Genomic DNA, 26,024 nt, shown 5'->3' on the forward strand with positions numbered 1-26,024 from the left:
AAAGAAACCTGTGTATTTCTTTAGTATTGTTATCTATCCTTTATCAATGTGTTAGATGCCTCCATAACTAGATAGTTATCCAGAAAATGTCATGAAATGTGTATTTATTTGCATATGACGTAGGGTCTTCTTTTCTTTCTTTGCCATATAATTTGACTTTTCCTGTCTTGCAATTTTTTTCAATACTGTCATATCATTTGATTTGGTCATCTGGTGCCACAGAATTCCAGCATCTGTGAGGTTAACATTGCTTGTTCAAATTGGGCACAAAGTGGGAAATGTAAATCTCGCCCTGTTCATGGTTCTTAAACTGGCACAGACTGGTTCTTATTTAAAAGGGATTACAAACAATGTATGCGTTTAAGTAGACGGGACAGTACAACTTGGGGTTGTAAACAGTAGTCTGTCTCTCCTAACCAGGGCACAAGTCCTAAAAAAAGAAGTGGGGTGGGGGGGACTATCCAAGTTAGTTCATATCACAGGAAGTGACATCACGGTGCGTGATATTGCAGGAAGTGACATCACAGAAAGAGACATCACAGGAAGTGACATTACGGCGTGTGACAGGATTCTTTGCCCAAGTATTGACAAACTAACTCTGCTGCCTGCCTACCCCACCAGCGTAATATTCCATGTGCAGCACATTTCCATGTAGATGTGATTGCTTTAGGTGCCTGGTGGTTAGCACATTTGATGGAAAGATATGTTTTTGTCTAGTCCTAGATTTTACTTAAAGTAGAATACGGGGTTAATGCGCCTCCTGCAAAGCACATCATGTAACATGCAGATGACAGATCTTATTTTATGTAGATAGGGAAGTAGATTACTGCTTTGAACACAGAGATCCTTTTGTTACATGCCGTTGCATTGTAATCCTTCTAGTATAGCACAGTGAGCTATGAAGGATGATATGTGACTCCTACACCCAGTAACCCTCACTGTCTTATGTAACACATCCTGTACAATGGTTCACAAACTTGTGTGATTTATTGACAATATAATATGTATGTTTGCTGTAAAGTGATCTGGCACCCTACATTGGGATGAATAGCGCTGTAAAACAAAAAAAAATATTGGTATTTAAATTGTTATTTTGCACTAGGACAGAGTAACGCATCTGACATTCTTACAGTGCATGAATATCTGTTATATATGGGGGTCTGAACAAAGTCAAAATCGTGCCTTTCTTATGCGCCTTTGGAGTGTTAACAAGCTGCTGCTTTTGTTTCCCTTCCTCTGACTTTACATCTAGGTGTGAGGCTACAGGCAGCCCCCAGCCTGGATATTTGGACAAAGAAGGTCAAATGGCCCTAAAGTTCGGCCTTTGTTATGGCCCAACTGGAGTCTCAAATAACAAAACCCCCCTCCCAGTCTGCATGTTGCTGCTCGGAAGGAAAGCAGATAAGGAACAGGGGCTGCTGAATGAATCCTGGTGTCTCAAACTTACACCGGGATCAGTTCAGCATATTTTAGAGTGGGCTCAACTTCTTGGGAGGGTGGATGGCGTCCACACTGGGAAAAAAGTGGGCTGACGCCATCCACCCGCGTGTACCCCCGACTCGAGCCCTGCTCCTAGCCCAATAATATTTGAGGAGCCTCTGTGTGGATGGTTTTAAAATATGTCAACCCTATAATTGGATACATTCTGTATTTGCGTTTATGAGCAAGGCTTTGGAAATTAAAAAAAACCAAAAAACAAAACAATGTGATGTAATGTTACATTGCGTTAAAGTCTACATGTCTTGTTTTCCTGTCTACTCCAGGATTCCCTGTTTCCCAAATGTACCAGTGCCACCAACGTTTGCCCTTTCTTGAGATGTTGCCATTTATCAAGATGTTTTCAGGGCAACAAAATGGTATTCCATCTTTTTATTCAATGGCAGAGATAGAAGTGCATGAAATAGGGGAAAGAAGTGGAGAAAGGTCAAGAAAAGGCGCAACTGCAGCCACGTAAAAGAACAACTATAGACAAAGCATTGGAATTATGTGACTTTACGGTTGTGGCCTTTTCTGCAAAAGTATGGATTTGCCGCATTTGCCACATAATCCATCTGCTGCTGCATAATCTGCAAATTTTAACCCCAAAAATTTGCTTTGAACTAAAATGGATGGAATGTTACTAAAACATGCTGACGTGTTCCTGCGCAGCAGAAGTCCCTTCTCAAAGGCTGACTAGTCATTTGATGAATGATGTATTTGGGTGTTAATCTCGCACTATTAAGGTTATAGCTTTACCCAGACAATGTTATCGTATGCAAAAACAACCAAATAATAAAGTAAAACCATCACAAAATCTGTTGCATTATGCTGCATATTATGCTTTTTCTTGCTACATAATTCAGTCAACCCTGCTGCATGATTTGGAACTCCCCTGCTGCATAATTCTTGTGGCCCTAAATGTAGACAAGGGAGTGCAGAAAAGCAGACAATGTGTTGTCATTATGTTTACTGTTTCATACACCCATTGGAAACAGTGCTCTGTGGACCCTTTGACTGATCTCCAAAGAGTGAAAGCCTGAGAAGGTTCTGGTTGCCCTAGATCTGGTGATTCCAGGGTATGTCTGTATGGGGTGAGTAAGCCCCTTAAGTAGCCCAATCTCGGTTGAAAAAGATCAGTACCAGACTGACATGAAAATAAAACGATAAATCTGTTTACTCACAAACTCCTAGCCCACAGGGATGCCCAAAATCACAACCTTCACCTTCCGAAGTAGCGTGCTACCCACCAAACAGTACTTCAACACCTCATCAGGGGTACATGCACTATATAAATGCAATTCCTTCCCACTTCTATCCCTTCACTATCCTTTTCAATCCAAATAACAGACTAACGGGTCCACCGCTCAAATTAATTTCTTATTTCCCTATACTAATTCACCACTAATCCTTTTTGGGTTCCAGGGTAGCGTGCTACTCCCTGAAAAAGCACTTTGATTTCTTGTCCGTGGTAGTAAGTGCTATATAAATGCAATTTCAATTACAATACAAAATTCAGGCGAAGCCCTAGGTCTGTTGGTTAAAACGCATGCTGCAGAGGTGCATGTAAAACCAGCAATAATACAGTTAAAGTGCAAGAGAGGCAATGAGCTAAGTGGGCTGGCCCACTGCCCCTTGATGTATGCAGAGGTGGGTGGAAGAAAAATGTGAATGACAGTTTAACAGACCAATAGATGAAGAGGCATGACTCAACCCCCCTCTATGAATATATTTTAATTTATGATTTTTTTTAATATATGAGGCTTGAAAAGCAGCGAAAGCTGTTTTTAAGCTAGACCTAAAATTATGTTGTACGTATGATGTGTGGATGCTGGATGCTCACTCATGTAAAATCAGCTTCTGGAAACCTCTCCTTTTTCATAAATACACTTTGTAAAAAAATGTTTACAAAGCTCTCTGAATTCCTGAACCAGGGTGCAGTTCAACAACAAAGCAAGGTCTCATAAAATTATATGTAAGATTAGAAAGGAAGGGCGTGGTTGAGAAGAAAACACACCAAAAAAGATAGGAAAGTGGGGAAAGGCGTGATTGCTGTGAAAATCACGGGATATGAGAAAAGGGAACATGGTAAATAAGATGAAGGTGAAAGTGACAGAGGTGAACGAGTTTATGAAAAATGTAATTTTTGTTCTATTGCACTATGGATTTATGTTTCTGCTTTGTAAGAAGAGGTTGGGTGCATAGAGCAAAACGGTAGTGACTTGGTAGACAGTATTATTTCAATCAAAAAAGCGTTAACAATGTGGCATGTGTTAAATGGAAGACATTAAATGGTCCGTATTTTTAGTACAGAAGGAAAAAGGCGCAGCCTTTGTTTTTTATGTATCACTAGAACATGCAATTGAACGGCTAGGCTGTGCTGGCCAATCAGCTTGCTCATAGAGAAGGCGTAACCTGCCAATAACGGGCGGATTTCTATGACATTGGACAAAGTGATCTCATAATGCTCCACCAGCTAATCAGAATGGTTGGACACATCTTGTTCTGCCGTTGATTTGCCCATGTAAGGGAGGTGATTGTGATGTCACAAGACAATCAACTGCCTTTAGCACAGTTTGCAGATGGGGTATGGAAACCATCAGCAAACAGTTCATGTTTGTTTCTATTCATTGAGACAAAACCTTGAAAGTCTTCTAAGCTCTTATTGGCCATTGATCAGGTATAATTAATTAACAATCTAGGGGCTATTATCATGAGATAATTACCTTTCACGTGTGATATTCACCTATACCTTTTCCTTGTCTGTCGTAGGTTGAATGATCAGCAGTTACCTGAAGCATGCTCCTCTCAAACCTGACTTCTGTGATATTGATTAATGCAATAATAAAAAAAAATGTGTTTGTCGATATAAACTACCGAGCACTTTGTGCTGGGAGTGCCCTGACACTTTTCAAGTGAGATTGCAAGATTTTGTTTTATATAATATGAACAGCTCAACGTGCACCTATTAATAAAAACAAATCTGAATTTTATTTGTTACAGAATTTCACTTCTGTGCCCTCATAAAACAAGCTGAAATGCAGTGTGTTGTGACGTCATTCCACTCCGCGTGATGCCGTGGAATGTTGGCGATGCGGAACGTTCTAAGTCAAGCGCCACAGTGCCACAGTCAAATGCTGTGCTGTCAAGCTAGGGGTCGGTTGTGAGACCTGGAAAGATGCAGTGCGAGCATCAGTCACCACCTCCTCCAATCCGAACACAGCACCAGCCCTCTCATGGACATATTTCTTCAATAAACAGATGGACCCCACCGAAACCTACTGGCACAGAACCCTTCAAATAAGTGCATACACTTTCATATTATAAATACACCCTTAGCACACACCGAAGGGCATGCTTAGTCCCTGCTCCACAAGGGGGGAATCCGAGTGATACTAGGGTGAAATTACCTTAAAAGTAATGCTTTCCAATGCCGCATAATCTTGTGACATCTGAGGTTCCTCTTCCTCTAATTTGACAGGTCCAAGGAAGGGCCGAACCGGGGAACCAAAAGCTACCCTGGCCTAAATGGGCAAACCAGCCCTGCTACCAGTACCTTCGTACTGCCGCCCTGCCGCGCTCTTTCCTTCCAGGTATTCTCGCTCTGCTTTTCTTCCCCCTTTCTGATCGATTTTTCTCTACATCGAATCCCCCCCACCCCTCCTTCCCCACACCCACCCTCCACTCTTTCAGGAAGCTTCCCCGTGCCTTCTTCAATTAACCTCGGGCGAAATTGTCAGAGGCACAAGGTCCGCCCCTGGGCTTTTGAAACCGGCCTTCAGCTCCAGCCCACCGGGGAAATGCCCGGAATGCCCAGTGGAATAAAAGGACCGTCCGGTCCTGACAAGTCCGTCCGCTGACTACAGTAGAAGAACTCAAGTAGAGCGTGAAAACCAGAGAGAGGGCTGCCCGGTGCTATCCCGTTTAGATGTACCGAAGAACATTTCTTTTTTAAATTTACATACATACATTTTTTAACAAAACATTTTGTAACGTCATTACATTTGTAAAGAACATTGGATGGAAACGCGGCGCCCAGTGACAGAGGACGTGGGAAGTTGTGCCATGCCAGGTGTTTCCCTCAGTCCAGAGAGCCCCAGCCCGGACCCCACCTACCGGTCATGGTGAAGGCACCGACCACCAGCCCGATGTCCCGGCCGCCCACGATGATGGAGTCGCGCGGGTCCCCGTCCGAGCGGGAGTTCTTGGTGCGCCAGGCGGCCCAGATGCCCACGCCGAGGATGGCCAGGTAGAAGATGATGATGGCGATCAGCCCCTCCACGTGGAAAGCCATCTTCAGCGACGGGCGGGAAGGCGATCTGCTCGGCTACTTCATAGAGGTCCCTGAGGAAGCAACAGAGAGGTGGTCAGGGAGCGCCACCCACGAGCTGCCGAGAGGGGGCGCTTCTGGGCGCGGGGCAGCGCCAAACACTCTCCCTGCTAAGGAGCTCACCAGAGTCCGCACTACAGAGAGCGCCTAGGGCAGGCGGAGGGTGCTGCTAGCAGCCGCCAGGGGGAGCCTTTGAGCTCTGGGTGGGGCGGACATACACCCTGAACCTGAGCTCACCTGAGGCCACGCCCCGGCGGAAGCAGGGGATCGAGGTGAGCAGCAATCTACAAACAGCTGTAGGGGGAGAGGGCAAACGCCTCTCCAAAAAACAGCTGCCCTGCATAGGAAATCACTAAAGACCCCCCAGCGCCACACACAGACTCGAGCAGGATGCTGCCTGCCAGTAAACCGAGCATCTGTCAGGGGACGAGTAAACACAAACAGTGGCACCGAACTCTCCAAGACCCCCCCCCTCCACTCCCCCTGGGATACTGAGATTTTGAGAGAACAGCGCCAGAGGCGCCGGGACCCCCTCCCACCCTAAATCATCCAGGATGTATGCTATAAGAACTAGTCGCTGTTCATGTCTGCCAGCGACGGGGGTGTGGTGGTGCTGAGGAGGCGCGTGGGGATGCTGGACCATGCAACAAGCCTAAACCAACGGACACCTGCGCCTGTATCCCTCGGGCTCGTCTCTGCATCAGCAACGATTAACCTGCCGCTACCCTCTCTGCACCCGAAGATTTTAGCGTTTAGAGAAAGGGCAGCCTGCAGGGAGACGGTCGACATCTCCCCCCATGCTGCTCACCCACAGATGCCCCCAGACACTGTCCAACTACAGGTGCGCCCACCTGTGCCATAGAGAATGGAAGTACATTGAGCGCCCCGGCACATCACTTACCAAAGAGGGGTAACTTATTCAGCACTAAATCAATCGAGAAAAGCAGCGCACTGACATTCAGCCATCAGCGGGGCTGGCCAGCGCACACTTCTGTTACATTAAAGTGATTGGAATTATCCAGCCACTCGCGCAGTGGATTAATACAACTGTGGAGAGCTCTGAGTGCCATCGACGCTTGGTTAATTATCACGAAAATGCCACGACTGGATAAAAGAGGGGCACCGGGGAACATCCTGCACACTCCCCAGCCCCACCCCCGCCATCCAATATTGATGGTTCGTACGCTCCGTGGAAAGTTCAGACAGGTTGCCGGGGATTATCGCCGGAGTTGCAGACAGGCTAAAGTCGCGCCCCCGCGGGGACATCAGCAGAAAGTGCGAATTATGCATTACTCACAGCCCAGGAACGGACGGCTTCAGACACCGAGCCCCAGCCTTCAAATGCCCCCTCTGGCTGGGAGGCAGCCCGCGCGCGCTGCCCTGGTCTTTGAGGAGACGCGGCTTCGCTGAGGGGACCCGGCGCAGCGCCCACCCCCAGCAGCTGGCGCCAGCGGCGCTCTACGGATCTCTGTCACAGGCGGCCGGGCGCGCAGGTCAGAGGCGCGGGGGCAGATGCAGAGAGATCCCGGTGCGCACTGGACGAACTCCTGCAGAACCCTCCCTTCCAGAGCAACCTTACATACAGCAGAGCAGTGCCCTCTGCCAAAGATGCTCTCAGCCAAGCGACGTGCGCCCTGAGGACAGACGTTTCTCAACCACGTGTCCGTACAGTGCACAGGACAGGGTGAACATTGAGCTTTAGTTTCTAAAATGCACTGGAAGTCGCCCATTTCTAAGAATCTCCTGACCGCTCCTAGGGACTTGAGCTCAATGCACAGATATCAGCTAATGTAATACAAAATCATATTAAATAAGTGTGCACAGCGCGCGCCCTCGCTGCGCACAGGCACGCTACAACGCGGACATGGCAGCAAATGCCAGATATAATATTAAGAACGCGTTATACATTAGAACCAGACAGCTCTATGTGCACTAGGTGAGAAGGTCAGAAATTGTTTTTTTCTGTGATCAAGTCCAGATATTATGTGTTTTGGTTTTCAGCATTTTCACTCATTACCTGCTGCCTGTCCCTAGTTTATCCGTCCTTCCCCATTTAGCTTATAAAATGATCATTTGAAACACAGGGTGGTGCCCCGCGCACATTCCATGGAGTGCTTCAGTGTCTGGAGTCAAAAGGCGAGCGGGGCCCGGTGCTGATGCCAATTGGGGAAGTTGCCACACCCTGTTCACATCACCCCCTCCTCTGAGACTTATGGTAAATCAAGCCCTGCTGCCCACCCACCACACCCCTGCAGTGCTGACAGACCCCTCCCTCTCACCTTGGGACTGCGGCCTCCGCCTCTCCAAGCTCCGGGTCCCTTGCCTCCGCCCCCTTCTTTACACAGGGGCTGAATGGTGCCGGCTCAGGGGAGAAGTGTGCCACAGAAGTCACGGGTATCCGTCGCTCTAGCGCCTCTGCCGCCCGGTGCTCGACGCGCGCCCCATAGCCCTTACAAGAATCCCTTTTAAAGCCGGCTGATGTCAGAGATCCGCGGGATGGACGTCAGGAGAATGGTGCCGGTGAATGGAGAGCGGCCGAGGAGGGGTGGGGCCCTCAGAGGAGACATCAGCAGCCCAAAAATAGCATTCTTATGCCCCTCTGTCCCGACCCTAATCACGTAAATGGTCCACGGTGACGCACAAGGTGTGGGATGGGTGGGCGGCTGCTGTGATCACCCGACGTCGATTCACGCAGTCACAGAGCACACTGTGTACTCTTGGACCTGCTCTGACCCCTAGTCCTCCTTCAGCGTCGACATCACACCCCCAACCCAAGCACACCTTGCACAACCCTCGTCAGTGTCGCGAGCCTTGGGTTTCAACAAGGCCACAAAAGGAACCTCGAAACCCCAGCGCCAGATCTCGAAAGGACCACCTGACAGGGTCAAATGTATATATTGTTTTTATCAAATGCCTCGGTGCTAAAGGCACTGTCAGCAAAGATAGTAACATGGCAATCAGTTTGCTTTTCTTATGGAAAGTACTGCCAGTCCGCTTCGATGTAAGATTGAGACTATACAGCCTGCCACCCAAAAATTCGCATTTCACCTGTGACGTAAACAAGGATTTTCTTTGAATATAACAATATGCAACGCAATAATGAGATTGTTCTACGTAAAATCACAAATTTTAACGAAACATTTTTTTTAATTCGACACAGGGGGTAATTTATTATTTCCCTTTCTTGTCTTGAAACATTTTGCTCCCAAGCATTCCTTCTTTGCAACCTGCCGTTCCGGTCCAGCAGCAAACCATTTTAGGGCTTTCATCAGCAAATCTGCCTCCTGCACGTGATTGCTCAACTGTCCCGCGCAAGCTGTTTCTACTGGCTGTCGATCAATCACACAGTATAAATAGTCCCTCTTTGCCTCCCATGGAGGCTACCTCAGAAAAGTGAATGCATACATACTTTGAGAAATATTTTTTTAAAAGCGAAGAATGAATGGCAAACCAGACGAAAAAAGAAAATCTTACACAAGTGCAAGAAGCCCAATAAAAGCAGCGAGTATTGCCAAACAATTGTGGTGGTTTCACTATTTTTTTTGTAAGGGAATGTGGCCTAGGCCTCCGTCTTGTGCTCCTAAGTAAAGTAATATGATGTGAGGGTTTCTGTTATTTTGTTCACATTATGACACCTTTTTGTGGTTCGTGTTGTTTGCATGCTCGCAGAGATGACATTTAGATGTCATCAACCAACAATGCTTTATTATAATTTAGCATTTGAATGTATTGATTTAAATGGGCTTTGCCTTCCAGCCCAATCAGAAGATGGGTCGGGTTTTGAGGACGGTCACCTTTTCATCAACCGCATCCCCCCACCCCCACCGGCCCCCCTCCCCCCTCACTCCCTATTGGCCTATGTGGCTTCTAGTTTTGCAGTGCAGGCCTCATGCTTCACTGGCTCCTATTTCCAGGGCTGCATTCCCGTCTTGTGGCTGCTATTCAGGGATACTCAACCTCACCCATCCCAAATACAATAAATATAATGTATGCAATTAATCAGTCTCTTGGCAGTCGAAGGTTCAATAATAATGGGAACAATAATACTATTATAAACACAAGCCCGGCGTAATTCCTAGAGACAGCTGGGCATCCATGTTGCCCAGAGGGTCAAACTACGCAAAAAACAAACAGTATCCAAAATGGTACTCAATCAATCAATCAAAGCTTTATTACGACAATTAAGTCTTAAAGCACATACATACATATAATAGCAAAAGAAGGTCAATATACATTAAAAAGACTTACATTTATAAATTGTTAAAAATTACAATGTATACATACAAAATAGAGAATAAATATAAAAATATTTTAAAAGATACGGTCATAATACAGAGTAATAAATTGGGGCTGTTTAATATGTGCAAAAGGATTTGGATATTACTAATTAATTGGGGCTGATTAATATGTGCAAAAGGATTTAGATATTACTCAGCTTGAAAGTCCACCAACATGGCGCATAAGTATGCTTCATAACCAATTAAGGAATTTGGCCATTGCTATGGCGATGAATGGTGTGGAATCAGAGCAGAGTACTCTCATTGCCGGGGCACAGTTTCTAAGACCCAGTGATTTACATATCGGTCTTAACCAAGCACGCCGAGGGATGGTATATGTGGGGCAAACTAGTAGGACATGTACACAATGGTACTCACTCTACCTACTAGTGATTTTAGAACACTTGGCATTTTAGAATGAATTTTAAACTGTACACACAATGTCAATTTTATTCATTGTGTATATGTTTTATGAAATTACCATATGTAAGGTTTTTGTGATGGTATTTATTAACTTACAACAATAAAGAAGGATCAATTGATTAATTGATTGATTGGTTGATCGTGTCCCAAACCTAAATTTTCATTTAAGGCCTGTCAACCTAACCGAAACATTTTACCATGAATTTCAAGTTACAAAGATTCGTTAGGAAACTACCATCACAGATATCCAATGAAGGTAAGAATTAGAGGAAATCATACTGAGAGGGACAGACTCCCTCAGTCAGGAACAAAGATCCATTTGTTTCAATATCAATAAAGCTAAAAGAGAAGCACTGAGAAGTCTTAGCCAAAACAACCATATAACAATAGAACTCATATACAAAGGAGGAGGCACCATGAAAACCATTATTCCAACAGAGGAATACTTTTATTCCTATTTATTACTACTTTTTTTATTCATAAACACTACAGTGTAATCCCATGTCACCCTGCCACTGTTGTTACAAAGAATTAAAAAATGACATACCAGAAAAATATTTTCTGTGTCAAAATGAATACATGTGCCAGAATAAGGGGACTGAGGGAGGAGGTGTGGGAGAATCTGCGGTCCTCAGCAGAAAGAAAAAATAGTCAGGATTTCTTGCGAGTGATAAATGCCCCCTTCCTGAAAGATGAAAGTGATCAGACCTGGGATACACATGTGGAAGAGGAAACATGGGAGGCTCACTTTGTGAAAATATTTGGGTTAGTGGAAAAGGCGGTGGTCCCACCCAAAACAGCTGCGCAGGTAATTCCCAAAGGTAGCTTGGTTTTTAATCCAGCAGAGGCAAGGCATGAGATGACCCAATGCAGTAGAGCAAAGGCCTTTGGCCCGGATGGGGTTTCCATAGATTTCTTTTTGAAACGCTTGGATCTTTAGGCCTCAATATTGACAAATGTCATAGCGAAGATGGTACTTCCAGACTCCTGGACAAAAACAATAATATTACAAATTTACAAACAAGCATTTGCAATGCAACAGGTCTCGCATCAGTTAGAGTTAGAGTTCTTGGCATTGTAATTACAATGTTGCTTAATGTTTTTTTTTAAGTGTAGTGCATGTATTTCACAGATAAGGAGTTGTATGTATGTGTGTAGTAAGTATGTGGATGTATAACTTATGTTCCAGCTAGTGATGGTGGCAAGAGGAGTAGGTAGTAGTACTGTGTAGTGTTTGAGTATTGCAATGAATAATTGCTGGGTATAAAAGCATTTGTAGAATTAGCAAGGTAGCAATAATGTGAATGACAGTTGTGTTAGAGTATCAGTTGTAGTACTGTGTAGGTGTAACAAGTAGTAATGTGTTTGTCTATAGCAGTATACAGTGTAGTATATGTTTTTGTGAGTTGTAGGCATGAGGTGTGTGTATATGAACAGATGCCGTACAATTGTTGATGTTTTAACATTGTTTTATTAGACATTTTTTGTATGTGGCGCCCAAAACAATTTGCAGTAAATAGTTAGCAAATTACGTCTAGATACAGTTTTTATTGCATTTGCAATGCAAAAGGTCTCGCAATTGCCAGATTTTGAGCCATTGGCATTGTAACTGATAATGCCTGTTATGTGTTTAAAGAAGAACACATTAAAGGCATTGTCATTTACATTAACAATAGGTCAAAGTAAAAAAAATGCAAGACTTATTGCATTGCAAACACTTGTTGTTTACAAGCACCCCATGCTGCACTTTCACTACGGACGACAATACTAAATACAAGACATACATGCAAATGTGACTTACATTTAGTTGGGTTCTCTGGGTCGAGCATGTAGCGCACCATTTTTAGAGATTAACAAAAAAAAATGTAAATATGCGAAGCAGGCAGTTTGCTATACTTTTCAATAGGCTTAAGATTCAGTAGTTTTCGCTGCTCAGAATTCAAATAAAGTTCATAATGTATTCAAAGGTGTCCTCGAATCATCATTATCGTAGCAACATGCTAGCCCGTTTTCGCATCATTGTACAGTGCTCTGTTTTTTTTTTTAAATAACGGGAGATGTACAAAAAGCGATGCTGAGAATAAACAACCAAACCAATCAGAGCAATGGCGATAGCAAATAGGCAAATAGGCACGGGCACTGAAGCCACCTTAATACGGACAGCCATAGCCCTGTTACACTCCAAAGTCCTGCAGAACCAAAACCCAAACCAGTTAGTCAACATGGAAGGTCCTGGCTGGGAGAATGATCTTGTTCTCGTGGAAAAACGCAAACGGAGGCTTTCTAGACAGGATGGCGAAAACATTTCGAATTGCTCCCAAGTTTGTTTGAAAAGGGAAAATGCAAAGGAAGATTGAGAGGTTAGCGACTGTTGGAAAACGAGGCAGCCTCTGTGAGACCTGCACAAATAACATGACTACATTTATCCTTCACTGGGAACCAAACACCCAATTGTAGCGCCTGACTCTCAGAGGGTAGCGTTGCCGAGCAGTCTGAGGCTTACTCAAGGGAGGTGGTGTGGGCTAGTAATCGCCATTGGCAGGTGCGTAGAAATAACACTCAATAATTGATTGCCAGTCTGTACTTTGCTGTATAAAAGTAAGAGTACATTTATTAAACACACACACTACTCCATACTATGCACCAATTTACAAATTTACATAAACTGTTGGAATTACTTTGTGACATTGCATAACATCTCCACCCCTCCCGCAGGGGGTTGGGGTCTAGTACCACCACTCCCATGTATGAACACCATCTTGCCCCTAATGCAGTTAGTTGAACATAACCTGGTGCGAGGGCCCTACGCAGTGGCACCATCCCAGTGGCACCCCCCCCCCCCAGTATCTTAACAAGCATTTAAAATAGATAACACTGCCTTGGTGACACACAACCCTGGCTGAGCATTTCCTACTGACTATGAAGTATACACCCCTACATCTTAAGGGCTAGCAGTCTGGGTTCTTCACCTGGTTAAGCATCACTTTAGAATGATAGTACTCATCAAATTTGGGTATCATTAGAATGCATTGCAATTCCAGCCCCTAAAGGCATCACAGATGAAATGACAGGATTATGCATATACAGCCAGACACCCTAGTAGGAATGTCTGACAACATAACTCCCCTTTGCTTATGACAGCACTTTGATCCCGTACTTCACATTAAACGCTGTGAACTTCAGTCCCTCTAAACGAAATAACCATTTGTAAATGTATTTTGGTGCAATTACACCTCTTCACCTCCAGGGGATGCCCTTCTCCAGACATCCCTAACTCAGCCCTTCACTCTATGATGAACTTCTCAATACTCAATATGCAACCCTCATTGAGGGGTGTCCCCCTGCGCACCGCTTCAGTGTTACCAAATAGGTATTCCAACTAATAATCCAATAAATTCCAATGGTGTTCATTCAAATTTTTATGGGTTTACACCATTATTATATTTCTTCATGGAATTACAATCTTCATTCCAATAGACATCATGTTATGCTTGAATCCAATCATATATCATTCCCATGATCAGTCCCAATGCATTTCGGACTTTAATAGTCCTTCGTCAGGGGAATTATCTAGACAAAAGAAATATGAGGTCTGAATTGTGGGGACACATCTCTAAATCATACATAACTTTCAGACGTTTGTAATTACACACCTATAAACCTTGCAGGGTCATGTCAGTGGTCATGCACATTAATCTACGTTCAAATACAAACCAAAAAATCCATGCAAAGAGTGTCAGAAGTGAGAAAATAAACAAACCTGCACCATTAGATATCAAGGGACTAAGAAACGATGAGCAGATATAAAATCATACCAATGTGAAGAGTGATCTTTCAGCAAAAAACGGAATAAAAAAAACCGCATGTAGCGTTGACGTGTAGTTTAATTTTGAATCATCTCATAGGGTGAATAATGTAATTTCCTGTGATGGCGTTATTGCAGCTGTTGCAGTTGTGGCATGGGCGGATGATAGAATACGCCAATGTTTGCAAAACTTACAAAAACATAATTTTGAAACATTGGCGTATTCTATCATCTATCATCCAAACCTGATTTTGGTAATCTATTTAAAGACCCTCCAATATTTGCATATACCAGATCTGAAAACTTGAAAGAAATCTTGTCCAAAGAACCAATACCACAAGTTTCCCATGTTGGCACACGCCCATGCCACAACTGCAACAGCTGCAATAACACCATCACAGGAAATTACATTAATCACCCTATGAGAGGATTCAAAATTAAACTACACGTCAACGCTACATGAGACTCAAGTAACCTGATTTACCTACTGAAATGCCCATGTGGCAAAATATACGTGGGCAAAACCACCAGAAAAATCAAAGTTCGTCTTAACGAACATAAATCAAACATACGCACAAAAAACCAAAAATCAAGCATCGCCACACACTTCAACGAATCTAACCATAACGTGGCACAATTAAAATTTCTGGTGCTAGAAATTGTTTGCAAGAAAGAAGGTAAGGAGAACAACAAAACGCTTCTCCAACGTGAGACAGCCTGGATTTATAGACAACAGGCGATGAAGCCTTACGGCCTCAATGACCGGATCGAACTCAGTTGCTTCTTATAGCATCTTTGTTGATATGTTTGTTTTACCTTGTATCTTTTTGTTGCTAAACTCGAGTACTGACCTTTGCATTTGCATTTGTTTACATTTCAACATTATCCCCTTTATTACACACTCCATTCAAACATGGCCGCCTTATTCTTTCTGATCCCAGTCCTTCCTCCCTTTCCTTGAGCCTCCCATGTGAAAGCCCTCCAGTCCCGCTGACGTTTTTTCTAATATCGCCAAACTCCGCACCCACTCCGTGAGTCCTTCGAGACCTTCACGGAATATCCGAACCCATTCACCGACCATTCCCAAGTAAGTTGGAGCTCCAACCTAAACCTTTTTCGCAGCAGCGCTTGCCATGCTGAGCCGGCACTGTTTTTTACAGTTTGCCTTAAATTTCTTTTTCAGTTCACGAGTCAATCCTGCCTCGAAACGAATATGTAAGTGTTCCGTCCCCCCACCCCGCATTTTTCGCCCCGACCACCTTTGTCCCTGACAGGACCCCCACCCCTCCACTTCAATCACTCCCATTACCCCCAATCTTACACTTTGGGCCATAAGGTATACAGCCACTTTTTGCAAGTTTGGGTAATAAGGCACACAGTTATTTTTGTAACATCAAATGTACCTATTGCAATGTGTTCAAACGTCTTGAGTTGGATGGTAAAAGCATATTATTTTGCGTTCACAGAGCTCCTTGAAAAAGGGCATCCATTGCCCGAAATGCATTGGAGCACCGTTCCCCGAAATCTGTTTGTATTGATTCTTATGATTTGAATGAAAAATCGGAATTTATGAACTTATCAAAACTTTGAAAACTAATGAAAGAAAAACCTTTGAACCAATAAATCAAATGTTGTAATCTATTTTGGAGTCTGTCCCTTTCGTGACGAACCCAAGGAGTGTGCTCAATTCCAAGGATGCGTTTACTCCCCTTGTAACGCACTCAACCAAGTGCTTCCCGTCTTTGGCCATTTTGGCAGGGGCCAGGGTGGGCTCCTTGTGCCCCGCCTGGGGGCATCTTCATGGGGAGTGCGATGGCGCTCCCCAACTTTGCTTCGTGGCCCGGGGATGGGGTACTAGGCCCCTCAAGACCTCTTCGCGGGAGGCGCAATGGCGCTCCCTGCCCCTCAGCTCCTCCTCTTCTTCGGGGTCCGGGGATGGGGTCCCGGGCCCCCCAGGCACATTTTCACTGGGGGCCCGACGGCGCTCCCCGACCTCTTGTTCGGTGGGGGCCCGGGTGGGCTCCTGGCATCCCGCGAGGGAACCTTCACAGGGTGCGCAATGGCGCACCCTGACTTTACTTCTCCTGGGGGCAGCCCCCGGGACCTGACCCACCCCGGGGGCATCTCTGAGACCGGCGGCGGAGCCCCACGTGCTTCGTCCTCAGTCTTCTTAGGGATCAAATGTCACATACCTTCCGGGGGCCATATCTCAATCCTTGGGGGTCCGATCTGCCCCGATTTTGCGTCTTCTTGCTCCTGGTGGCACCCCCCAGCCCTTGTCTCCAATAGGGTGCATTCTGCAGGGAACAGCCTTCACTGGGGCTCTCTTCTCCCTGCTCAGAAGCCCCTGCTTCTGCACACCGGTCCTGGACTCTTCTTCTGGCACTCTTTAGGGCCCTGGGGGGCAGTCAGGGGGTTCTTCCTTACAACTTCCCATTGCCAGGTGTAATGCCTAGCTTTGTATTCTTCTGCTAGTTATGCCTATATTCTATGTAGAATGTAGAATTAGGTGTGTATAACATTCTTATGCTTGGAATGTCCTTCGAAGATTCCTGGCAGTTGAGCTGGAGCTGTTCTTGGCTGAGGTTCAATAAATTATACCTCGTTTAACTTCATCCTTCGGACGTATTTGTTTAAGTGGTAAACACCACACCAGGCTCCAGCACCTTCCGCCTCAGCAGACCACACCCCAGAGAGAGCTTCTCTTCCTGTGCAAGCACTTTTTAAAAGTTGAGTAGGGGGCTGGCAGGAAGTCTCTGTTGGTCCCATCACCATCACTTCCCTGCCCCTGCTCCCTCCTTCTAGTCCAGCCTCTGGGTTTGTTCAAAATGTTGTCATCCAGGGTCTCTGGCCACATGGTCTCTGAAGCAAAACCCCTTCCCCCCTCGCTGCCTTCTCTCCTTGGTGCAGCCTGGTGTCTGGTACCCACTGATAGCTGCTGATGGATGTACAAGTAACCCAACAATTTGGTGCTCAAAAAGCAAAAAAATCAGGGTGGCCCATAGTGTCAGAACCACCTTCTAACAGCGACCAAAGTGGACCTGCTGCGACAAGAGCGTTAAAGTTCATAGCCCCACAGTAACAAACTGAGTCACTAGGCCACACCTGGCATTAGACAGGCACATAGGCTTCCGCGCCAGCTGAGGTGTCCCTGACCTGAAGGGAACACCCTCTGGTCTGACGGAGGCCCTGCAGGCTCTGGAAGTAGTAGCGGATTATCCACAAGTCACCTCAGGGAAGCAAAACAACACTCAGTGGCATGACTGAGTGCCAGTGTGAACACCTCATGCAAGCTTTTCCAGCACAGAAGCCAAGTTACACAAGGCGCCTGTGCTGTGCCAGTCCGCACATTTTTACCGAGCCTGCCTTACGCGCACGCTGCTAACATATTCCAAATTGGTGCGTTGGCACCACCGCTGAGAGATGGACTTGTACATGATGTCCTCCCCGGAAAATAAAGAGTGCAACATAATGTGCTGTAGACACTGTGACTGCCCCTGGAGATTCTTGCATCCAACTTCTCATCATGCATGCGCGTGCACAATCTCCTGGCCGGACAGGCACGGCAAACAGGAGACAAGGAGGGAACAAACATGCCTCCCTTGCAATCAAAAGCGAGCATTTTTGAAGCGCGCCAATGGAAAGCATGGGTGGAGCTTCCACCCCGATTCCGAACCAAAACCGACAACAATAGATCTCGCAAGCGAGCAGCGCATGCGCTGCGTCGCTAGGCGAGTCCTAAAAAGGGTATAAGGTTTTCCCCAAAATTACAGACCAATTTCTCTGATAGATGGTGATCCAGCGGGCTATAGAAAATATATCATAAACAACGCTACCCAACTTCATAACCTATAAACAAAATTCTATACTAAATATGGACCCATTTATAAACCTGATATATTTTAGGCCTACTGAATCAGGTGGTCAGAATAAATCTATATATACATTATCTACAAACTATATACAATTTTATACATTTGCAGAAAGAATATTATCATTATAATAAAACCCAACCATTTAAACGACCACCATAGGCGACGTGATCTAGCTAATAGTAACCTACACTTCTGAATAACCAAGACCAGCTTGTTTGTCAAAAGTAAGATTTTATTTTCTAAATTATGGTATGTAAATTGATAGTTTTATAAATGAATTTTATTTGCAATAAAGCAAGCATGATTATAAAGAAATATGGAAAAACACAATTTAAGCAAGTGAATCAATTTTAAGGTAAATTTATAAAATTTAACATTTTTAAAACCTAATTCCCTAACTGAGCTAAATAGATAGAAATTAAAGTAAAGTTCTTTGAGGATTCTTACGTGCTCCACGCAAAGTCCAGCAGTACTTCACCCTCATCGGAAAGTCAGAAAGCAGCAGCCAGCCCAACCCTAAGGGCATGACTTTTTATACCTTTCTACGCTAACTAAACTAGCAAAGGAAAGTTTTCAGAAATCCTCGACGTCCCATTGGCTGAGAGTGACAAGTGACATGTCACCCGTTTCTCAAAAAGTTCCATTAAATCATGTCTCATAAAGACCATTGTCTCTTCCACGTGAAGCCAGAAGCTTCCTGCGTTTGCAACTATGTATTAAGTCATCCTCGCAGCTTCCATAGACTTTCAATACAACTTCCGCGGATGCCAAGTTAAGGACTGACAAAATGTTCACTTTCGACCTTGGCCATGTCCGACAGAATGATGTCAGCTCATCAGTTTTTGCTTTGTGAATGCAGCTTCAATAAACGCTTTAATTCAGAATGGACGTCTCGTGACTTCTGCAGAATTACAATTCAGCTCTTTTCTCTGCGACTCAAATGACTAGGCCCAAAAGCAGGCAACTTATGCTTTCTAGTATAAAACAAACACAAGAAAAGTATTATTGTAAGAAATAATGTAGATTCTGTATCCACCCCATGGTTTACTAATTAATTAACCCACCCGATTAATCAAAATGTTACCTAGCCATTGCAAACAAATAAAGCAGCGTTTATATTTACCAGTCTCCGTTTTTCTATGAGACCCATATGCACCTAGAATAGTAGAAATGACATCACATAGACAAGGAAAAGCAAAACAAGCACATGCTTCTTTTAAGTTTGCAGCAGTTAGTAATGACAAAAACGAAAACAATATTTTATTTTATTATTTTGCACGAACAAAAGATGCAACAAATATGCACGTTTATGAGCACACATGTTAGTCCCCCCACGTGTAAAGTTTAATCTAAGTTGTATTAGCACAACATATCACAAATCATTAATATTATTATTCATGTTATGGAAATGTGACTTTGCGAGTTTATACAAAATTTTGTTTTCTATCTCGCTCCATCAACTCCCTCATCTGGTGATTAACAAATCACCACACCAGCACTCAAAATTTTGTTAAATTAATTTCTAAGAAATCGATTCAAATTCATTTGTGTTAGTAAACCTAAAAGTCTGTTTCTGCATAATCTTTGCAATTAACATGACGCTCTCTATGTAACTCCTGTAACTCGATCTCCCTTTCTTCTTCTTTTCTGAGTTTATAGATTCTCTTCTTTTCTTTTAACTGTTTCTTTCTCTTATGTAACAAACAACCTACTTTAGTCAAAATAAAAATGAATACTATTATAATCAAAGGTGCCAGAATCTTGCCAAGAATTGAACTTCCGATATTATGAAACCAGTTTTTAATTGCTTGAAACCTTTTTGAAAGTTTCCCTGTAAAATCATCTTCTTCTAAAGGAATTATCTCTGAATGCATTTGTGTAATATTCTTAATATACATTTCAATATTCTTACTTTCATCAGGTATATATGTACAGCAATGTTGAACATGTAAAATGCCACAGACTCCTCCCTCTTTTGCTAGGAGTATGTCTAAAGCAAGGCGGTCTTGTATTACCATAGATCTAATTGCAATAACTTCAACATTCACTAATTGAAATCCATCAGCTGTGTCAGTTGATAATCTATCAACTATAGTGGACAATTTTCTGATTCTCCCTGCATTTAGGGTTATACCAACAAAAGGTATTACAGCTTGAAAAATATCTCCCAGAACTTCAGTAAAAGTTTCTCTTTTAGCTCTATTTACATAATTATGAATTTTAAACAATCCTTCTGAATCTCTGTCAACATGAAACACTTTAGGAAAAACAATTCCCACATAACAAGTTCCATACCAGTGGTCTGGAAGGTTGTAGTAGGCTTTGTCACCACAAACAAAATAAATCCCAGGAAAGATAGGATCTTTTCCACCCTTGAATCCCCAACCTCCCATAATCTGATAAGTATCTTCACAGTTACTTGCACCTACAAAATAATTATCAAAAAGTGTGTTATCTCTTCTAATGCAAAGTTTTCCACTAACTGGTTTGTCTATATGAATTGCAATATTTTCAAGCATTTTGCCATTTAACTTCTCATCCTCTTTCTGCCAGAAAGCAGTCTTAGTCTGCTTGACTAATTCATTCCTCTTATAAATTGCTCTTCTCTCCTCAACCATGTTCAAGAATTTCTTTCCTTCAGCACTTAATTTACATGTTAGATTATTCTTGTAAGCATACTCATATGTGAGTTCATTAGTAACAAGGAAATATTCTCTCATTTGTTTTACTTTCTTATGCTTATTTAAAGCATTATCAATCTTAACATTAGCAAAAATCTCATCATAATTTGAATAGTAATATTCTAAACGTCCAGTTTGATAAAATAAACTAGTTAATACACTACATGTTACAGCATAAGTGAGAGGAAGCATATTATATGTTACTCCCTCAGAAACAGAAGCAGGTAACTTAACACAGACATAGCAGTCTTTTGCATCCATTACCTTAACATATTCACTCAAAAGCTTTGTGAATGTATTGCTTGAAAAATCACCTATTGATTTATCTTGATGAAAGTTAGGCTGATGATCAATAACTTTTGCAGATGCACTATGTTTAGTTTGGCTAACCAGAGCTTTGCTTGTTAAGTTAACTTTGTGTAATTCTCTATTCATTTCTAAAGGTATAATCACAGCTAGTACTAACCAGAGCAGAACTAAAATGAGCAGACATACCAGAGTCATCTTACAGCATCTTTTAAAAACAGAACATTTTGAAGTGTTCTCCTTAACATATGGCATTTTTGGTTAGTTTTAGCCTCAAAAATAAAAATAAATTTTAAAATTCTAAATTTATTTACACCCCCCTTTTAAAATATTTTTATTTTAAAACCCTAAACAAGATTTCTTCGACCTTATGTCATACATAAGTTTTCTTCAACTAAACAGTTTTTCTTCGACCTTGTGTCAACTAACAAGATTTCTTCTGCCTTATGCCAATTTAATATCTTTGTACTTCAATCATTGTCACTAATTTCTTGGATTTCGTTTTCTTCTTCACTACTATCATATATGTCAATAACAGGTGGAATTACTAAGTAAGTCCACTCAGGAGACTTGTATTTTTGATTTGGTCTTATTATTCTCTTCCCTTTTCTCGATATCACTTCAATTTTTCTTCCAACTCCAACTTCTTTTCCAGGACTCTTTTGACTATTAATTTCTTCAACTTGTTCTATTGGCTTTTTGATCAGTCTGACTCTCAATCTTCCACCTGGCCAGTAGTCTGCTTTTCTCACGTACTTCTTCTTTGGTTCAGAATTATTTGATTCTGACTTCCAAGTCCTTTTCTTACTGTTTTCACTTTCACCTTCAAAGTCACTTTCTTCAGTTTCGTAGTCTGAAATTTCAATTGACTCAGGAACTTCTCTATTCGGCAATTTCACTCCTTCAGGAACTTCACTTAGTCTTCCATCACTGGTACTCGGTAATTCGTTTTCCTCTTCTTCCTCAATTACCTCTAACTTCCCAGATTTCGGATTTCTGTTCCTTACTTCAGAGCTTGTTCTCTGCCTTTCGATACTCTCCTGGTCTGAAACTTCTTTTTGTTCAGCTTCTTTGTCTTCAATGGAGACAACTGAATCCTCAGTTATCTTTCCTTTTAACAGATTCTCTTCACCTTCAGAATCTATTTCAATGATTTCCAAGTCTTTTCTTGTCAGATTTCCATTCACAGGCACAGTTTCCAGATGTCGACTTTCTTGTCGATCTTCAGAATCTGGAATTATTTCACCTTCTGATTTGTCTTCTGCTTCAGAATCAGAATCATCTGTAGTATCACTTTCAACATCAGAACTTTCAGGAGTTGGTACTGGAATAGTGTGACTAGGATGAATCCAACGTTTTAATCCTCTGCACTTTACAGCATTAGTAGTGATCAAAATTATCTGTCTAGGTTTCTGCCATCTAGGAGATAGACAATTCCTTCTCCGATGTACTTTTGTTCTGACCCAATCGCCTGGTCTCAGATCATGTGTCAAAACTTTTTCATTTGATTGAGCTTCAGTTCCCACCTGATTAGACACAGAAGTTACCATATCAGATAACCTTTTACAGTAATCAAAAATTGCACTGTCATTTATGCTCAACAGTTTACCTACAGGTACAAAAGCTTGCCTCATAACTCTTCCCATTAAAATTTCATGAGGACTCAAACCTGTCTTTTTATCTGGTGTACTTCTTATTGACATCAAAACAAGTGGAAGAGCATCAGTCCACTTAATACCTGTCTCAAGACACATTTTTCCAATTCTGTTTTTGATTGTCCCATTTATTTGTTCAACTACACCTGATGCCTCTGGTCTGTATGCACAATGTATTTTCTGCTCAATGCTCAAAGCTTCGCAAATTAGTTTCATTAGTTTGTTATCAAAATGGCTTCCTCCATCACTCTCAATAGTGACTGGAAAACCGTACCTTGGGATGATTTCTCTGAGCATTAGTTTTGCTACTGTAATTGAATCACAATGTCGTGTAGGGAAAGCCTCTACCCATCTTGAGAATAAGCATACAATTACAAGCACATATTTCAAACAGTTATGTAAGGGCATTTCAATGAAATCCATTTGTAACCTGGTAAAGGGACCACCTTCTCGACCAATTATTCCTGTCCCCACCACTGATTTTCTGTTTGGATTCATTTGTTGGCATGACAAACACCTTTGACAAAAAGATTCAGCAATAGTTCTAAATTTTGTATTGAACCATGTTTCTCTAAAAAGTCTGACCATAGAATCTCTTCCTAGATGTGCTGGACCATGATATAATCTGGCCATGTCAGCAATCAAGCAATTTGGTAGGACTACTCTGCCATCTTTGTAAACCCACACTCCATCTTCTTCTCGTGGTCTACAATCTGATCTTAACCATAAGTCTTTTTCTTCATCATCTGCTTCATTTTGTAAATCTCTAATCTCATGCCATGTTTCTACAACAGTTGTTAGCATCAATGAATTTGAATCAGTTTCTTTACTCCTATTCCGATTGTATGAATAATTTTTTCTTGCGCAGTACTTTGCTGTTTCGTCTGCGAAGGCATTTCCTTTGGAAATATAATCAGTTCCTCTAGTGTGTGCTGCACATTTAACTATGGCAATTTCTTTTGGTAATTGTATTGCTTCAATTAATCTCCTAATGAAAACTGCATTTTTAATTGGTGATCCTGCTGATGTCATGTATCCTCTCTGTGACCAGAGTTGTCCATAATCATGTACAACTCCGTACCCATACTGACTATCAGTAATGATGGTAACTCTTATATCCTTTGATATTTCGCATGCACGAATTAAAGCAATCAATTCAGCTACTTGTGCTGAACGAACTCCTTCAAGACATGATGCTTCTTCAACATCTACCACTGTACAAACTGAATATGCAGATTTTAAGACACCTCCTTCGGATCTTAAGCATGACCCATCTACAAAGTAGACAAAATCCGATTCAGACAAAGGTCTGTCTTTGATGTCTTTTCTTGGTTTTGTACAGAATTCCATGACATCTAAACATTCATGTTCTGTTTCAATGTCATCAACAATTTCAGAATCAGGCAGTAATGTCGAAGGATTCAGATTCAAACATCTTGAAATCGAAACATTATCTGCTCCCAGTATGATTTTCTCATACTTTGTCAATCTGCTACTTGTTAAATGTTGAGTCTTACCTCTTGTCAGTAATATTTCAACTGAATGAGGCACAAAAACTTTCACTGGAAATCCCATTATGATCCCTTCACTTTGTTCAAGGCTGATACTTGTAGCTGCAACTGCTTTTAAACAACCTGGTAATGCTTTTGCAATTGGATCAAGAACTGCAGAGAAGTATGCAATAGGTTTCTTTAGATTTCCATGTCTCTGAATTAACACAGATAATGCACATCCTTCTCTCTCACTGCAATACAGTTCAAAATCTTTCTCATAATTTGGCATACCTAAAGCAGGAGCTTGGCATAAGCTCTTTTTCAGGTTTTCAAAAGATTCCATCTCAGCATCATTGAGAATAATTGGATCTTTTACATCTGATTTGGTCAGTCTTTGTAGTGGTTTTGCAATTACTGAAAATCCACTTATCCATTGTCGACAGTAACCTACCATTCCCAAGAACATTCTGACCTGTCTTTGTGTTCTCGGTGGTAACATTGCTTGAATCATTTTTATTCTCTCTATTGTTACTTGTCTTTTTCCTTTTGCAATTCTGTGACCAAGATATTTTACTTCTTGTTTGCAAAACTGTAGTTTTGCTGGGGACACTTTATGTCCTTCTTCAGCAAGGCGATTTAACAGAATTATTGTGTCTGTTACACAATTTTCTCTTGTCTTTGCAGCTATTAGCAAATCATCAATATACTGTACTAGCGTAGACCTACCTGGTAAGTCTAAGTCTTCTATTGATCTTTTTAACAGCTCATTAAAGATTGAAGGACTTTCTGTATAGCCCTGAGGGATTCTTGTCCATCCAAGGGTCTTACCTTGGAATCTGAAAGCAAATATTTCATAACTGTCTGGGTGTAAGGGAACAGTAAAGAATGCATTGCAAAGGTCAATGACTGTATACCATTCAGCATCATGTGGAATCTGAAATAGAATTACTGCTGGATTTGGAACCACAGGACAACATGGAACGACAATTTGATTAACCTTTCTCAAATCTTGTACGATCCTAAATGTCCCATTAGACTTTTTAACTCCCATAATTGGTGAATTACAAGAGCTACTCTTCATTTCCTTTAATACACCTTGTTTGATTAATTTTTCAATTATAGGTGTAATACCTTCAATTGTCTCTGTTTTCATTTTATACTGTGGAGTGTTTGGAAATTCTATTCCCTGTTTCATTGTAATTTTTACTGGATCTACGTTTTTCATCAGACCCATCTCATTCCCAGTAAAATCCCATATTTCAGATTTCACTGTTTCTTTTAACTCTTCAGGTAAATCCTTTTCTTCAAAAGCAGGAAACAATTTTGTTTCTTCTGCTTCCATCATCATCATTGTCATTCTGTACAAACCATCTTCCTCTATTGTTTGTAACTCAACTCCTTCTGGAGAACAATATATTCTACAATTCATTTTACATAGGATGTCTCTACCTAATAGATTTACTGGACTACTATTACAAACCACAAATCTGTGTTTATCTCTATAGTTTCCAATTTCAACTGGTACTGGATCAGTTAAGTCAGTTTTAATTTGCTGATTACTTACTCCGACAACTTGGATGGTATCCCCAGAGAGAGGTAGGTTTTCAATTTCCACTGATCTAACAGTAGAACGGGTAGCACCAGTGTCCACTAGAAAAGTGATGTCTACATCATTAACTTTCCCGTTTACATAAGGACCAGAC

At 42.2% G+C, this 26,024-nt stretch overlaps 1 protein-coding gene across 1 annotated transcript in view; it reads right to left on the reverse strand.

Annotated features, from left to right (window-relative positions):
- The window catches only part of SLC5A7 (solute carrier family 5 member 7), a 393,122-nt gene extending 387,352 nt beyond the window's left edge, over window positions 1-5,770 (reverse strand). Inside the window, exon 1 of the mRNA XM_078656154.1 lies at window positions 5,593-5,770. Within this exon, the coding sequence (XP_078512280.1) occupies window positions 5,593-5,770 (178 nt within the window). The remainder of the gene's footprint in view (window positions 1-5,592) is intronic.
- Window positions 5,771-26,024: the final 20,254 nt, after the last annotated feature.

This window comes from Lissotriton helveticus, chromosome 8, assembly GCF_964261635.1.
Source record: "Lissotriton helveticus chromosome 8, aLisHel1.1, whole genome shotgun sequence".
Classification (NCBI taxonomy): domain Eukaryota; kingdom Metazoa; phylum Chordata; class Amphibia; order Caudata; family Salamandridae; genus Lissotriton; species Lissotriton helveticus.